We start from the raw sequence: 16,281 nt of genomic DNA, 5'->3' as shown, positions 1-16,281 counted from the left end.
TGGGGACAAGTCATGCTTGCTACCACAAGACCAGCTCTCCTCTCCATAATGTATAGATGTGTATACATCACTCACTGTCTTCTTGCTTGATTACTTGGTGGTGCCTGATGGTTTACAACTGAAAGTATGAATTCACTGCACTAAAAAAGGAGGACCCATAACTCAGTGGGTAGAGCACATGCTTCCCAGAAGATGTCAAGTTAAATCCCTGGAGTCCCCAGTTAAATGAATCTGATGGACTGGGAAAGTCTTCTACTTGAGTCTTTGGAAAACTGCTGTCAGTCTGAGTAGACAGTACTTAGCTAAATGGATCAATGATCTGACACTGCAGTTTTCATGTTACATCCCTTCAGAGTTCTGTTTGATCTATAATGCCTCATATGTACATGCAAGTCGCCGCATCATAGTGTACTTATCAAGTAGTGCACAGAGGTATAAACTGGCCCATGGTGAAGATTGGAAAAGAGGTAATTGTTCCAGTTGACCTCAGTGGGGATTTCCTCTATATCTCATACTGTATTTTTAGTAGTATTACTCCATTAAGCTGCTCACCATTAGGTAGTATTGAGGGTCCCCGCACCCCGTCCTCTGTGAAGCATTTTTTAAAAGTGATTAAAGATTCACATTTCCATGACAGATCAAGAACACTCTCCAATTGGTTGAGCTGTTTCAACAATAAAAATTACCATGCTTCTACTGTGCCTGGAGATCTGCGTCTAACAGCTGAATGACAGGCAAAACTTCAGTATGCGGAGTTTCCCCAGCATTTGAAGATTGTAACATCATCAGTTGAAGTTCTGGCTGTCATGCAACTGTAGTACAAGCAGTGTATCTACAGGTGCTGCGTCCATCCTTGTACAGTAGGTAAAGTTGCACCTGTTGAATATCTGCCTATCACACAACAGAGAAATCCTGGGGCCCTCTGGCCCTTACAAGGAACTCAGCAGCCCCCTGCCCTTATGAATTATATGGCTGGAGGGTTGTAAAAGCACTGAGGCCTAGAAGTTCTGAGGTAAAATGATGCAAATAAAATAAAATGATAAATAAAAATATGCATAAAATAACAATATTGGGGATAATAAATGTCTTAAGTTATTGGTACTATAACACTGGCATGGTCCTGATTAGGGGTGTGCAATTCGGGAATTCGGTGATTCGGTTCGGGACCCAAACCGAATCACCCCTGTTCTGTTTTGTGCCCGAATATGGGCCACCCGAATCACCCTTGATTCGGTTCGGATTCGGATTTAACCTGAATCCGAATCTGAATCAATTCGGGGGTAAAAAAGGGGCCCAGGGGCAAAATTTTGGGGTGGGGTGGTAGTGCCCAATGGGTGGAGTCTACCACCCCAATTTCAGGGGAATTGGGCAAAGGGCTGATTTTTGGGGAATTTTTGAAATTTTAGTGACTTTCGGGCAGTTTGGGGGCATAGCATGGGATCTGGGCAAAAAGAGTGGGGTGGGGTGGTATTACCTAATGGGTGCAGGCTACCACCCCAATTTCAGGGGGATTGGGCAAAGGGCTGATTTTTGGGGAATTTCTGAAGTTTTCATGTCTTTGGGGCAGATTGGGGCAGAAAGTGGAGACTGGGGCAGAATAGTGGGGTGGGGTGGTAGTGCCTAATGGGCGGAGGCTACCACCCCAATTTCAGGGGGATTGGGCAGAGGCCTGATTTTTTGGGAATATTTGAAGTTTTGGTGTCTTTGGGGCAGATTGGGGGCAGAAAGTGGATCTGCCCCAAAGGAGTGGGGTGGGCTGGTAGACAGTGCCTAATGGGTGGAGGCTACCACCCGTCCCCAATTTCAGAGTGATTGGGCAGAGGGGTGAATTTTGGTGAATTCTGAGGTTTGTCTTCATAAGGTGAAGTGTGCTAAATTGATTACTTCCTCATATTCATAGTAATTGAGAGTGTGAAAAAGTGAAAGTGGGGTCATGAGAGTTGTCTAATTGAAAAAAATCTCATTTGCTATGATAGAATGAGAATTCACACCAAATGAGATTTTTTTCAATCAGACAACTCTCATGACCCCACTTTCACTTTTTCACACTCTCAATTACTATGAATATGAGGAAGTAATCAATTTAGCACACTTCACCTTATGAAGACAAACCTCAGAATTCACCAAAATTCACCCCTCTGCCCAATCACTCTGAAATTGGGGACGGGTGGTAGCCTCCACCCATTAGGCACTGTCTACCAGCCCACCCCACTCCTTTGGGGCAGATCCACTTTCTGCCCCCAATCTGCCCCAAAGACACCAAAACTTCAAATATTCCCAAAAAATCAGGCCTCTGCCCAATCCCCCTGAAATTGGGGTGGTAGCCTCCGCCCATTAGGCACTACCACCCCACCCCACTCTTTTGGGGCAGATCCACTTTCTGCCCCCAAACTGCCCCAAAGTCACTAAAACTTCAAAAATTATCAAAAAATCAGCCCTTTGTCCAATCCCCCTGAAATTGGGGTGGTAGCCTCCACCCATTAGGCACTACCACCCCACCCCACTATTCTGCCCCAGTCTCCACTTTCTGCCCCAATCTGCCCCAATCAAGACATGAAAACTTCAGAAATTCCCCAAAAATCAGCCCTTTGCCCAATCCCCCTGAAATTGGGGTGGTAGCCTGCACCCATTAGGCACTACCACCCCACCCCACTCTTTTTGCCCAGATCCCATGCTATGCCCCCGAACTGCCCCAAAGTCACTAAAACTTCAAAAAATCCCCCCAAATCAACCATGAACCGAATCACCCGAATTTTTCATGCCCGAAATTCGGGTGATTCGGCTCAGGCCCGAAAAATATCGGGGGACATCGGGGGTGATTCGGTTCGGCCCCGAATCACCCGAAATTGCTCGTTTCGGGCACAGATCGTTCTGTGCCCGAAATTTTTTGCACATCCCTAGTCCTGATCCACAAACAGATTTCTCATTGAACAACATTTCTCACAGCATCTATCCATTTTTCTGTCCCTTCTTGTCTTTCCGGACCCACACATATATTGTTCCAGTGTACTTTAAGAATTAAACAAATAGGCATATTAATGGCTGTTAGCCGACAGAAGTAAACTGAACTGTGCCTGTGAATACCACATGCTGGAAACAGCCTTCATGCCCTGTTTGTGAGCTTGCTAGAGGAGTCTGGCCCTTTTTGGAAACAAAATGCTGGACTAGATGTACCTTGCTTCTGGTCTGATCCAGAAAAACAATTCTTAGGATCTTATATTGTTTGAGATCACTTTACTGAATTATAGACAAAAACACACTAGTTGTGTTGGTCTATTAGGAAACTTCCATTCAGGGATGATAGAATGCCATATCTATTAGGATTAGCTAAAAGTTATAATGTGTGCAAGTTTTCAAGTATGGCTCAAGGTTGAGCAAATAATGTCGAGCAACTTTTTATTTTCTCGCCTTTCCCTACTTTTTCCTTCCTTAACATCCAACCTGAAGATAAATTCTGGTAGACTTCACATTACTTGAGAAGTATGATTGGTCCTAATACAAAATCTTTTTACTATTCCTGAATTGTGGTATTGCTATTCACAACTCTATATAATATAGGTCATCAACACTGTTTCTAACTCTATTCATAACCTCATTCTTCTGGATGTCTTGGCAGCGTTCAATACTATCGACTATGTTGTCCTTCTGGATTGCCTGGGGGAGTTGGGGATAGGGGGCAGTGCTTTGCAGTGGTTCCATGCCTATCGGGTAGATTCCAGATGGTGAAGCTTGGTGACAGTTGCTCCTCAAAAGGGGAGCTGCTCTATCTAGTCCTTCAGAGCTCCATTCAGTCACTAATGCTTTTTAATATCTAGATGAAACCGCTGGGTGAGGTAATCAAGAGATTTGGTGCTGGGTGTTATCAGTATGCTGATGACACCCAAATCTACTTCCTCTTTTCATCTTCATCATCAGGAAATGGAATTCATTCCCTACAGGCAGTAATGGGCTAGTTGAGGGATAACAAATTGAAACTGAATCCAAGCAAGATGGAGGTGCTTATTGAAGGGGCTCAGAATCTGTGTTAGAGCTTTCTGTGCTGGATGGGGTTGCACTCCCCGAGAAGGAGCAGGTACGCAGCTTGGGAGTACTCCTAGACCCAGGCTTCACCTTAGTATCTCAGGTGGAGGCTATGTCCAGGAGTACTTTCTATTAGCTTCGGCTGATTCAACAGCTGTGTCCATTCCTTGTAGAGGATGACCTCAAAACAGTGCACTGCACTCTACGTGGGGCTGTCTTTGGACATAGTTCAGAAACTTCAGTTAGTTCAAAATGCAGCAGCCAGATTGGTCTCTAGGGCAACCCGGGGAGATGGTATTATGCCTGTTTTGAAACAGTTACACTGACTGCCGATATGTTTCCAGACAAAATACAAAGTGCTGGTTATTACCTCTAAAGCCCTGAACGGCTTAGGTCCGAGTTATCTTAGAGAGTGTCTTCTTCTGCATGATCCCCACCGCATGTTAAGGTTATCTGAGGAGGTCCATCTTCAGTTACCACCAGCACGTCTGGTGGCAACTCAGAGGCGGGCCTTCTCTGTAGCTGCACCTGGGCTGTGGAATGCACTCCCTGCAGAAATCTGTAGTTTGAGTTCATTGTTGGCCTTCAGGAGAGCCCTTAAAACCTTTCTGTTTGGCCTGGTTTTCCAGGGTTTTTAAAACACTGTTTTAAATGTTTTAATTGTTAATGATTTTATGTTGGCTTTATAGTTTCTGGTTTTAACTGTTAATTGATTTTAGTTGTTTTTATTTTGATGTAAACTGCCTTGAGCCAGTTTTGGAAGGGTGGTATAGAAATAAAATTAATTAAATAAATAAATAAATAAATAAATAAAATAACCAGTAGGGTACCCTGGAAGAGCTTGACTCTAGCTTGCCCCACAACCCTTACGTGTATCTTCTATCTCCTCAATATGTTTTACCTATCTGATAATTGGTGCCTTTCCAGCTAGTGGCTGGAGCATACAGCAGCTGGCTGCTTCTGTACTATCTCCAGTTAGAGATGTGTTATCTGTTGAATAGATTGGGTCAGTCTATAGTTCCAGAACAAGTCTATGAAAAGTAATAATCCATTGCCATTTTTACAGCTGTTTTGCATTACTGTGTAATAGCATGCAAAGCCAGTGCTACTTTTGCACTTTCTTCTTCTTCTTCTTCTTCTTTTTTTTTTTTTTTTTTGCATCACTTCATGCAAATCTGGATGAGTCCTTTTGTTTTCCATCAACATATGCGGTGTATTGGTTTGTTTCAGTTCAAATCTACACCAAGTAAGAATGTGTCAGTAGTGGGATGGATGGTCATGATGGCTGATGATCCGGAACATCCAGACCTCTTCCTGCTCACAGATTCTGAAAAAGGTCAGTAATATTCAAACTAGTTTTCAGCAATGATTATAACAAGTGGGTAGTTTTTTGAGATGGGGTTGAGAGAGAGTTGGATTTTTGGTTTTTGTGGTGGTTTGCTGTTTGTTGTAGAAATAATTGAATATAAGCAAAGAATTGTTGCAAATGAATTTGACATTAGTCAGCTTCATGTTAAGCTTGTAACATCTCTACTTGTGAAATTTGTGTTACCTGCCCAGACTTGATGAAGATTTTTGAGGAAAAATTCTTTCTCTGTTTAAAAAGGTATATCCCACTTCACAATTCAAAAACAGAGCCGACTTCAACATGTTAAATGTGTCGTCATTTTCTTTGGGGTTTACCTTAAAGTAAAAATAAACACTCAGTCCAGATCAAGACTGAGGCATGGAAATATGGGTTTTAACTCTTTCTCTCTACCCCAGTTTGGCAAGAAAGCCATGTGGAGCTAAAGGGTGGCACTTCGTATCAAGTTATGCAAGGCACAGGCTATATACATAAAAGAGGTAGAGGAAATACCAAACACAAAAACAAGGGAAGGAATATCCTAAAAAGAAACAAACTTTAACAAAAAGAAAGAAAATATTGTGGAAACAACGAAATATTTTATACCACACAAGAAAACAAAAGTGTTCTGACAAGACCTTCCCAAACCTACATTCACCTTCCTGCTTCCCATGAGTACCCTAATCTCTGTCCTTCCTCACCAGCGTGCAGATTTCAGATCTGATGCAACATTTTTTGTTATGGAGTGAGTGTGTGTGTGTGTGTGTGTGTGTGTAGGCAGGCAGACATATGAAACAAATTAACTAAGCACTGCTGCTAAATATTTGTGTGACTTTTCCAGTCCACTTTCCAAGACCCATTTGCTTTGCTATTTTTTAAAACTACATTTTGAAATAGTTTATATGAACCATTTTGTCAGAATAGCACTGAGGCTGAAAAGAATTTCAATCCTAATTATTAAAACCACTCATCAATGCTTTTTTAATATGTTGAGGCATCTAGAATGGATGCCCAGATCTTTATTTGAAAATAAAAATATCTGTGGTCAGTTCCCTTTATGACTTGAAAAATAGCAAAGGGAAATTGATGGATAATAATTGATATGAGGATAGCAATTGATATGAAGGATCAAGTTCTTCAGCCCAGCATACTAGTGATTTTGACAGAACCCTGCCCACTTTCAGCAGCAGGTTGCCAGCACTTGCTACAGCATACTTGTCTGAAGGAAGGAAACCATTGAGGAGGAAGCATCTCTGTAGCTGTGGTCCTGTGAGCAGAGAATGGAAGAGGAGGTCATAGGTGACCCCGTCCCCCCCCTCCAATTCTGAGGCTTGGAGATCAGGAAGGAGGAGCAACAGAAGAGTGCAGCAGTCCGGGACATGGAAAGAGGAGTGGAGGCAGGGAGGAGCCAACCTCCTCTGCACCACAAGCAAGCCTCAGGAGGGGCTCACCTGCTGAGTTTCTGCCCCTTGAGTGTGGGAGACCTCCTGTTACGTGAACTAACAATTAAAGCAGCCAAAATAGTTCACTCAGGGGTGGGATTTTTCTGCCTCCATTCTATCATTCTGGTTTTCCCTTCAAGTTGTTAATGTTTATATAAAGGTCATACAACAAACACCTGTACTCCTTAAGGGGGCCAATTTGTTCAAGCATTCCAATCAACTTATTATAGTCTGGGCTGGTTCTAATGCATCTTTTAATGATTTCTTTGTAGCAGACTTGACTTCTACACTTTCTTGGTTATGCATAAATTGTGTTTGGTCTGCTCCTCTTTAACATCATAACTAAAAATTTGCAGTCCTTCTTAGGATTTACGTGTTGGTTTTGATTTTTCTCTCATGTCCATTGTATAGGTGATGTATTTGTGATGTTTTTTATTCAAATTTCTTGTTAATTTTAAGTATTGTATGCTTTTCAATATTTTAATAGGAAGTTTTCCCTTTTCTCCTTTAGGGAACTCCTACAAGTTTCAAGCTGGTAACAGAATGAATGCAATGCTGTGGTTCAAGCATCTGAGTGCTGCCTGCCAAAGCAACAGACAGCAGGTGAGAGAGAAAGCATTATGCTTTGGCAAGTCACTAGGTGTTAAATAATTCTATATAAAATCAAAACAGCCTCACATAGAACAGCTAGTGTTCAGTTAACATATTAGTCTCCATTATCCCTGACAGCACTCTGAACAGGATGAGTCAGATCCTTCTAAGGTAGATAATTTCCTTATAATAATGGGTGTGCATTCATGTATGTAGGATGAGCTTCTGGTCTGTACTAGTGTTCTCTCTAACTTTTTTCATCTATGTGCGGAATGAGTTTTGTTGTGGGTGGGAGTATCAAGTCAGTGTGTGCGCATGTGCATTCAGAGCAGGGCCTTGCTGTTTCAACCTGAGCGGGATCGAAAATTCACTGAACGGACATCAAAAAACTTGTAAGCACAGGCATGTGTGCAGGCCTTAGAGGGAACACTGGTCTGTACTTGTTTCCCATCACATATATTTAAGCACATGAGAAACCTGAAGTACAACATGAAAAAAATATGCACTATTTTAGTAGATAAGACTTTAAATGGCTTCTGTAGATGGAATCAAAAGCTATTGTTTTTATGATCAGTTTTTGTGGCCTTCAGCAGGGTTGTGAAAGATGGCTAAAGGTTTCCACTAGTATATTGGTATTTTCCAAGGAAAATGAAATTGTCTTCTCTATTGTAAATTAATATTTATTTATATTGTATCCAACAAACATTGCATTATCACCATAACACTCAAACAATTCTTAACATTTTATACATCCTCTGAAACTAACACCACCTCCTCCTCCTAATTCCACCCCAAAGATATTTATAGTCTCACTCTTGTACAGCTGTTATACTTTGCAGTTGTACTATTCAAAGAATCTTCTCCAGATTTGACTATCTTTCCATCTTTTTATTCCTTCTGAACGTGATCTATTCATTATTATCCAAAGTCACTCGACCCAGTATCTGAAATGTAGCAGGATAATGCTTTTCCACAAACACAATTTCAGTTTTTTGCTAATAGAGCTCACACATGCACACACTTTGGAGGAAGGGAGTCTGAATCTCCAACTCCCAAGGAACTGAGATATTGTAGTATCATGTTATCCTACATATGCACTTTCTTCTCAGTGTGATCATTGGATCTGACCAGGGGTGCACCTAGGTCATCTTGGCATCCCCCTAGTGTGAGGCCCTTCAAAACATACTTGGGGGGGACCTCCTGCCGCATCAAACCTCATCTGTTGAGGTTTTTTTAAATTTCAGCTGCTGCGCAGCCTAGGGGTGGCTGCCGGAGGGTCAGTTGAGCAGTCCTTCTCCCCCCTCCAGCAGCAGCCGGAGTTACACTGGACCTGTCCGTTCGGGCCAGCATCTCTTGCTAACTGCAAGGCGCACCGGCACAGTTGAGCAAGATCGTCACAAGCCCGTGAGACTCTGGGCCGAACGGACAGGCCCAGCGTCGCTCCAGCCAATGCCACCACTGGAGGGCAGAAAAAGACTGCTCGGCCGAACCCCCGGCAGCCACCCCTTGGCCGCGCAGCAGCTGGGTGTTTTTTCTCTGAACTAACACTGGAAGTTCGTGGTGGCAGGCATGGGGTGGTTGCAGGAGGCCCCTCCGGCCATTTGGAGGTCATGGACTGGGGCCTCAATGTCCAGGGGTTAGAGCGCCTCTGGATATGATTATATCATATAGAACAGATTAGGCTCTGTCCTGTGAAATTTAAATGTCAACAGGCAGCATTAAAAGCATATCCTTTCTGAAGCTATGCATAAAATACTGTTGTAGTGGTGTTTCTAAATTCTGACTAAGATATTAGACTACATTATGGGACCAGTTAAACATTATAAAGATTGTCGTAACTAGACTGGTCTGAAGGATCACCTTCTCTCAAATGAACCTGCTTTTCTACCACGATAGTCATCAAAGACCCTTTTCTAGTTTCCCTTCCCAGGAGAGGTGCCCTTGCCAGTAAGGTTTAGGTGAGTGGCAACTGAGCACTGACTCTGGATCTGTTTGGGCCCTGGCGGTGTCTGCTACTACTCAGTGGTGAAGAGAAGAACTTTTCAATTGCTCAGAGCCTCCTTTATTCCTTCAAATATTCATGGCTAAGCTTTTTGTGAACTGCCTAGAGCCTTTGGAGTTGGGCAAGATATAAATTAAATAAATAATAATAATAATAATAGAAATTGAAATCTGGTAGTGAGTCTTGGTTCAAATTAAGGTCAGATGTACCATTTCAGGTTTGAATTCTACACAAGGGTCATAAATCTGTTCTTGGATATATTCACTGGCTCACATGCTGATCAGGGTAACACCAATAGCACAGCACTACCCATGTAACATTGCTCGGAGCCTGGACCTAAAGGCCTTTTGCCTCCACCTCCACCCCCACCCCCACCCTGGCACTACAAGATAAGCATCACACACACACACACACACACACACACACGCACAGAGTGTTTTTAACACGTGGGTTCTTGAGGGCCTGAACAGCATTGAAGTCATAAGAACTCTTCCCAGGCTCAGTGTTAAGGCGGGGGAGTGGGGCGAAGAGAACAGATGTTGCTGATATTGCACAGTTGTTGATATTGCACAGATACTGTGCACAGATGTTGCACAGTAGATACTATGCTGCAATACATATGGTGATTCAGAATGCTCTTTGATGTAGCAAACCTAATATAGTTTGTGCCCAGTGCAAAAGCTCAAAGCATGATCATGTGGCACCAAAAGGCTGCAGTCATTTGAATCTTCTTTAAATCCCCCTTTCTGTTATTTCTTTTTTGTTTAACAATAATCCCAAGGTACAGTTACGTGAAACCCAAAAGTTTGCATGCCTCTTCTGGGAGGATGTTCCAAAACTTGGCTACCACAGCTGAAAAAGCCCTCTGCCAAGTATCACCTGCTGCTGATGGGCTCTACTGACCCAGCCGTAAAGCCCATCCCAGAAACATGGCGCAAAGGAAGGGGTGGTGCTGTGCTGCTCACCCACCCCCACCTCAACCCTGGCCAAAGCAATCACTGCTCCCTTGTGCAGCGTGCTCTGCTCATTGAGGGGCAGTGGTGGGACACGGGCTTTGCCATCCCCACAATTTCAAGCAGGCTGAGGAAGCACAAAGCAAAGCGGCAGCTTAGCCCCCATGTTTCCACCTCCATCATCCCAAGAGGACCCCTTGCACTTGCAGCTCTGTCTTGGTCCCTGGGCTGTCTCCATGTGGGCGTGGCGACACATGCTGAAACAGAAACAGCATGCAGCTGCTCAGGAAAGGGCAGGGCGTGACAGGTCAGACTCGGAGGCAGGCGTACCGCTTCGAGTCGGAGAGAGAGGCTGGCCTGAGTAGTGCTCAGGGCAAGCACGCTGCGGCTGGGTGGATAATTTAGGGACCGCCAGAGACAGCAGAGGCTGTAGGATCACAGACCTGTGCCCCAAAGTCGAGGGGGCACCCCTATAAGGGCCATAGCCTATAATTTTCTATACAAATTATTGCATGTGTTCTTAGGTTCCTGCCAACTTGATGACCTTTGAGTGACTACACTTCTTCCAAACCTCAATGAGATGACACTTTTGAATGCTGTTTGAGAAGAGAGATCCTGGAGAGAGCATGCCAGCTATATTTCTGTGCCAGAACAAAGTCGGTAAACAGAGTTTCACAGCTCTGAAGTACTAAATGAACAAACACAAAAAGCACTAAGCGTTCAGGGGATGGATTTGCAACATGACCTGCCATGGACCATACTGCTGCGTAATATTCTCTGAACTGACCTGTGGAGACCACTGCCTTAAAGAATGAAAGCAAAACCAACATGAAACACCAAATAGTGTGTGTGAGAAATCTCTGATGGTGCTGTGCTTGAGTTAAATAGGTTGTAGCTAGTTTGCATTTGTTTTAACATTGGTTTGAATTTAAAAACACAACTTTTTTGCAATTTTTCTTGTAAAAGAGTGGATCCTGTACTGCAAAAGGGTTGTTTCAAGGTGTAGGTTTGCATATATGTCACTTGTACATTTTTTAAGGGTGTACCAGCATCCCTCACAGTAGCTCTTGTTGGGCCAGGTAATTGGGAAGACGATTTAATTTGTTTAGGCTTGGAATTTGAGAATTGTAATATATTCAAGTTTCTTCTCTTCTCACAAAGCACTGACTTGTGACAACTTGTTATTGTGTGGGGGTTTTCTTTCCTAGAAGTGGCACAATGGTTGAGTGTTTAAACACAATTCTCTTAGAATCCTCGGCTGTGAATTTCCTGATAGAAATCATTTGCAGGATATTTGAAAGCAAGCTCTGGATAGCTTTCACTGTGTCAGAACTGAGTTTTTCTTCCTCAATATATTTTCAAACAGGCCACACTCTTATTTTGAGTATTTCTGCTTCTTTTTCTTCCTCTAAAAATATTCAGTGTTTAAACACCTTTAATTTATATCCCATTCTTTATTCTTGAGGAATGAATATTCAGTTCTGACCTTGTAGTAGTGTATTTCATGAAGAGAGACTTGGTTGTTCTAAGTCACTTTTAGTTTACGCTTCTCCCACAATAACCCATGTTGGGTGTTTGGTAGACACATCTTCATAGCCAGCAGTATTACTGTATAGAGTTTGCACAACTTGTTTTTCTTTTCTTTTTTAAGTTACTGTGTGTTTCTTTTCAGAATACGTTTTTTTAAAAAACACTGTAAAATGTATACTTTTTTGTACTGTGGAAGCTAACCCTGTGGAATTTACTTTTTTAAACAGAAGAAAGTGGGGGTGGGGGTAGAACACTAATGTAGATACCTTGCAGGCTTACTTACCTAATTTTTGCTAATGTTTGTATGAGTAGAAACATGCAACTGGGAGCTGCACATGAAGCAGATTTGCTAAATTGACAGGAACAATCCACAGTACTGTTCTTCATGCGGTGGCTTTATTGGGTTTTTAGTAGGTTAAATAGGCCTTCGATGGTTTCCATACATTTCCAGACCATAGCACTCCATGTCCTTCAATTGGTTCTTGAAGGCTTTTCAGAATGTGGTTGGCTGCAATGCTGACATGTTTTTGTGGTGTTCACGAGACCATTAATTGCAGCAGTTATACTTTAAACCCAGGGGGACGAGGGGTGTTTCCATGAAGACAGGACACCAAGAAAAAAATATAAATTGGCTTAAAGCCAGCTCAGCTACTGGTTTGTTTCTTCTAATAGCCTTCTCATATCCCCAGAGCTTCAAAGGATGGGGAAAGCAGTATTACAACTAAGCATTCAATGTGAGCCTGGCTTCCTTTCAGCTATTTTTGTTTCTATCAAACTTCAAATGTAATACATTCATATGAGCACTGAAAATGAAACTGCTTAAACTGGTTTATGGGAATAAAAGAAAGGGTGTTCAGCTAACTTACATACATTCCATGCTTTTTTAACCCTATATTAATTTTGGGACATTGCACACAAGTACTGAACCATTCCAGGCTTTGGGGAATGATTGATTTGTCATGAACAACCTTTCAAAAATATTTTTACAGATAGCACATTTTCCTCCTCCTTCCTCCCCCCCACCCCCACCCCCCCCCAAAAAAAAACTTGAGAAGAAAAATAGTCTTCACTCTTAAGATTTCCTTTATACTTCCTTTTTATAAAGAAACATTAGGACTTTTAAAAAAGATACTACTGATAGAAAGAACTAATTAATAACATCTACAGTTTGCTACCAAATGTATTTTAAATCTCAGTGACTTGAAATTTCCCAGATCAGTACTATGAATTCCAATAGATTTCAGTATTTATTTTGAAAGAGATGAGTTAAACATCAGAAACCGCCCCTCCCCACCTGTAAACATTTGACTCCATCTGTGTCCGAATGAAGTGTGTTGATCACTACCACAGGTACTTTTTAGAACTGAGCTAGCTGTTTAGATTTTAACACAAGTATTTTGTCTCTAACAAACTTTATTTGGCAAGGATGATTCGAAAATAAGCTACCTTCCAAAACACTGACTGCTCAGTATACAGTATAGCTATATTTTTCTAAGGGTGAGTTTTTATTATTCCACATACACCAAATCAAGTCATTTGGGAGTCTATGCATATGTTAGAATTTTTACAAAATGGTCCACACAACTGGAGTTTATGTAATCCCTGAGTCATGTGCCTGATTTCTGTGAGCAAAACCATGGGAACATTGCTTGTGCTACAGTGACTCAGTTTGTACCTTGAGTCTGATGAGTCATTTTTAAAATAAGATGCTTTGAAATATCCTACAAGGAATTTTTAATTCAAAGGGCAAAATATATTCTCTTTAATTATAAAATAGAAAAATCTCACTAAACAGGTCCAACTATCTTGAATATAAAAACATTGCCAGTTTAATCACATATATCGGCTCTCATAGCTATGTCTGTCACACACCTCAACTTAAGGCTGATCTCACAACAAGTCAGTGTGCCAGTTTCCTTCATTTTCCAGACATTAAGCATTAATCTTTTGTTTTGGTGGGTAACGCACAATCTACTATCCCAGCTCACTTCTTCTTGGCATGTTGACTTACGGTAGAAGGTAGGCTGAGATTTAATAGAAAGGCAGTCTGATGGCATGACTCAGCCAAGCCACAAGGGAGTTTCCATTTTATGAAAGTGCAACTCAGGGCTGCTCTCACATTACATTTTTCCTACCTTGAGAGAATCTCCATGTAGACAGGGGAAATAATGTGATTTAACATGTTAAATTGATGCAAATGTTGTGACCTTGGCGGAGACATATTTTCCTACATGGAGACTGTAGGGGGGAAATGACTCTGAGAGAACTTGCATAAGCTCTTGATATGATTATATTTGAATAACCAAAATTTATTGTGAATGTTGGTACTAGAGGCACAATACTGCTTGAAGTCAAGAGCAATCTAAACAAATATAGTAGGATTAAGTGAAGTTTATTGTTTACTTACTAATTTTGAAGCATGTTTCTTTAAAATAGTCAGACATACACAAATCTGCTTCAGATTAAGTTTAGTCACGGAGTGATCTTCCTATGGCTCTTCCAGTTGCATCTTTCTCTTCTTTTCTTTTTGTACATATTTCTTTTTCATTCCAAAGCATTAGTAACCCCACTTGTATACTGCCTGCTATGAAAGCCTGAGGACACTAAAACTGGTACTAAACAGTCATCGTTTCCTTGAAAAGTCAGTCTTTCAAGATTTTGTGATTTCCAGGTTGCTCCCTTTCCCCCATTAAAAATGGCTTGTGTTTAAAAGATGCCATTATAATTATAAGCAAATGCAAACTGTTCCTTTGAAGGAGAATAGCATTTCCTGCCCATCATGGGATGATGGGCATTTTATATTTGCATAAATTTTTGCCAGTGCCTTATTGACCTGTTTGAAGACCAAGGGGGCAGTCCACCCAGCACCATAATCGGCTAAGCATTCCCCAATTCATGCAAATTGGGTTTTTGCAGGAGCCCCATTCAAACCCCAATTAAATGAATGGAACTTGTGCAGCCAGTGGAATTGTTCCATTGTTCTTGCCTCTGTTGTGTTTTGAAATTCAGGATTGCTGCAGTAGTGGACCCAATGACCTTTTCCATTAAACAGGGCAAGCTTTAATGTATTCCACTAGGGTTGTGGTTTTTAAAAACACCAAATATCTACATTTGTGTTTGGGATCATTTCAGACATTCACTATGGCAGAAAGCTGCTGGACATGAGGGATATATGCACATGCCACCACACAAATATCATAACATGTGAGCTGGCTCTTCACACTGGTCCAACCTCTGTTGCTACCACATGTATGAGCTTATCACTGGAGTGAATGTCTGAAAGAGCTTTTTCAGAATCTGCGGAGGTTTAGACCAGCAAAAATCACATGATATATGAACTAAGTTAGCTTCCCATAATAATCAAAGCTAGCATCATACGAACAGACCCAAAGTTTTAAAGTAGGTTAGGACATATCTGAATTCAAGTAGCTACATTTAAAGAATGTTCGCTATGGTAGTGGGATGGGGAGGCTTAGTTACCGAATGGCACTCATGAGGAAATCAGAACTGTGTTCCTATTGTTTGGCTTTTTGTGTTTAAACTTGTTTCTACATGAAGTGTGCTTGCCATTACAAAACAAACTCTGAAAGGGCCACATCCATTAGTTATGGTTTTTTGGACAATTCAGAGGGAAACGCCATTTTCATAACAGGTTTTATAATTCAATATATATTTTGAAAGAGAGAGCCTCTTTATCAGTCACTAATATGACCGGCCAGATAAACTGTTCATATGTAGCTTCAAGCTGTGAAAAGTAAAGATTTGCTTATAAAGGTGGATGTTACAGTATCATAAGAAATTTCCTCAGGGAAGGGCTGCAAATAGACAGAGGCAGTTGCAGCTCACACCATGCCGATTCTTGTGACAGAATGCATAACCCTTCATTGTCAAAGGACAAAGGAACAAAAGGAGTATCCCTTTTCCTCTGTACAATGGACAATTGGTATCTTCTCTTTCTGGAGAAATTTGCATCTTAAGTTACGCCAGAGCTGTATATAAACACAAGCATGTCAGTTGGAAGAAAGGGGAAAGAGAGTTTAGTGTCCTTTGTCTGTTTAACAGAAAATTAAAATGAATATGAATATGGCCATTCACATTCTACCGCAATTCACGTACATGCAAACTGTTCATAATGCAAAAGTCCTAAATTGTGCTGAATGCTAAACACAAGCCATTTTTAATGCATCTTTTCCCCTGTTAACCTGAAGCACCCATTTTGATGGGGGTTGAATGCACTATGACCTCCTAGGAGTGATGTGCAGTTCTTTTTCCTTCTGATTTTTCGTACTTTACCATGTGTGCGCATTTGAATTGTGTGTTTGCATAAGCTATTTCAAGAGGCTTAAAGTATGAACTTAAAATTTTCCTACTGAAATAAATTACTTAAAATTTGGACCA

At 41.5% G+C, this 16,281-nt stretch overlaps 1 protein-coding gene across 4 annotated transcripts in view; it reads left to right on the top strand.

Annotated features, from left to right (window-relative positions):
• The window catches only part of RALGPS2 (Ral GEF with PH domain and SH3 binding motif 2), a 186,089-nt gene extending 169,811 nt beyond the window's left edge, over positions 1-16,278 (top strand). For all 4 annotated transcript variants that reach the window (XM_053243459.1, XM_053243456.1, XM_053243457.1 and 1 more), the window contains 3 exons: positions 5,251-5,356; positions 7,319-7,410; positions 10,878-16,278. In XM_053243459.1, coding sequence (XP_053099434.1) covers positions 5,251-5,356; positions 7,319-7,410; positions 10,878-10,907 — 228 coding nt within the window. In that variant the 3' untranslated portion in view covers positions 10,908-16,278. The remainder of the gene's footprint in view (positions 1-5,250; positions 5,357-7,318; positions 7,411-10,877) is intronic.
• Positions 16,279-16,281: the final 3 nt, after the last annotated feature.

This window comes from Hemicordylus capensis, chromosome 4 (assembly GCF_027244095.1).
Source record: "Hemicordylus capensis ecotype Gifberg chromosome 4, rHemCap1.1.pri, whole genome shotgun sequence".
Taxonomy (NCBI): Eukaryota; Metazoa; Chordata; class Lepidosauria; order Squamata; family Cordylidae; genus Hemicordylus; species Hemicordylus capensis.
Note: the sequence above shows the minus strand (reverse complement) of the source record. Positions and strands in the feature narration are given on the sequence as shown.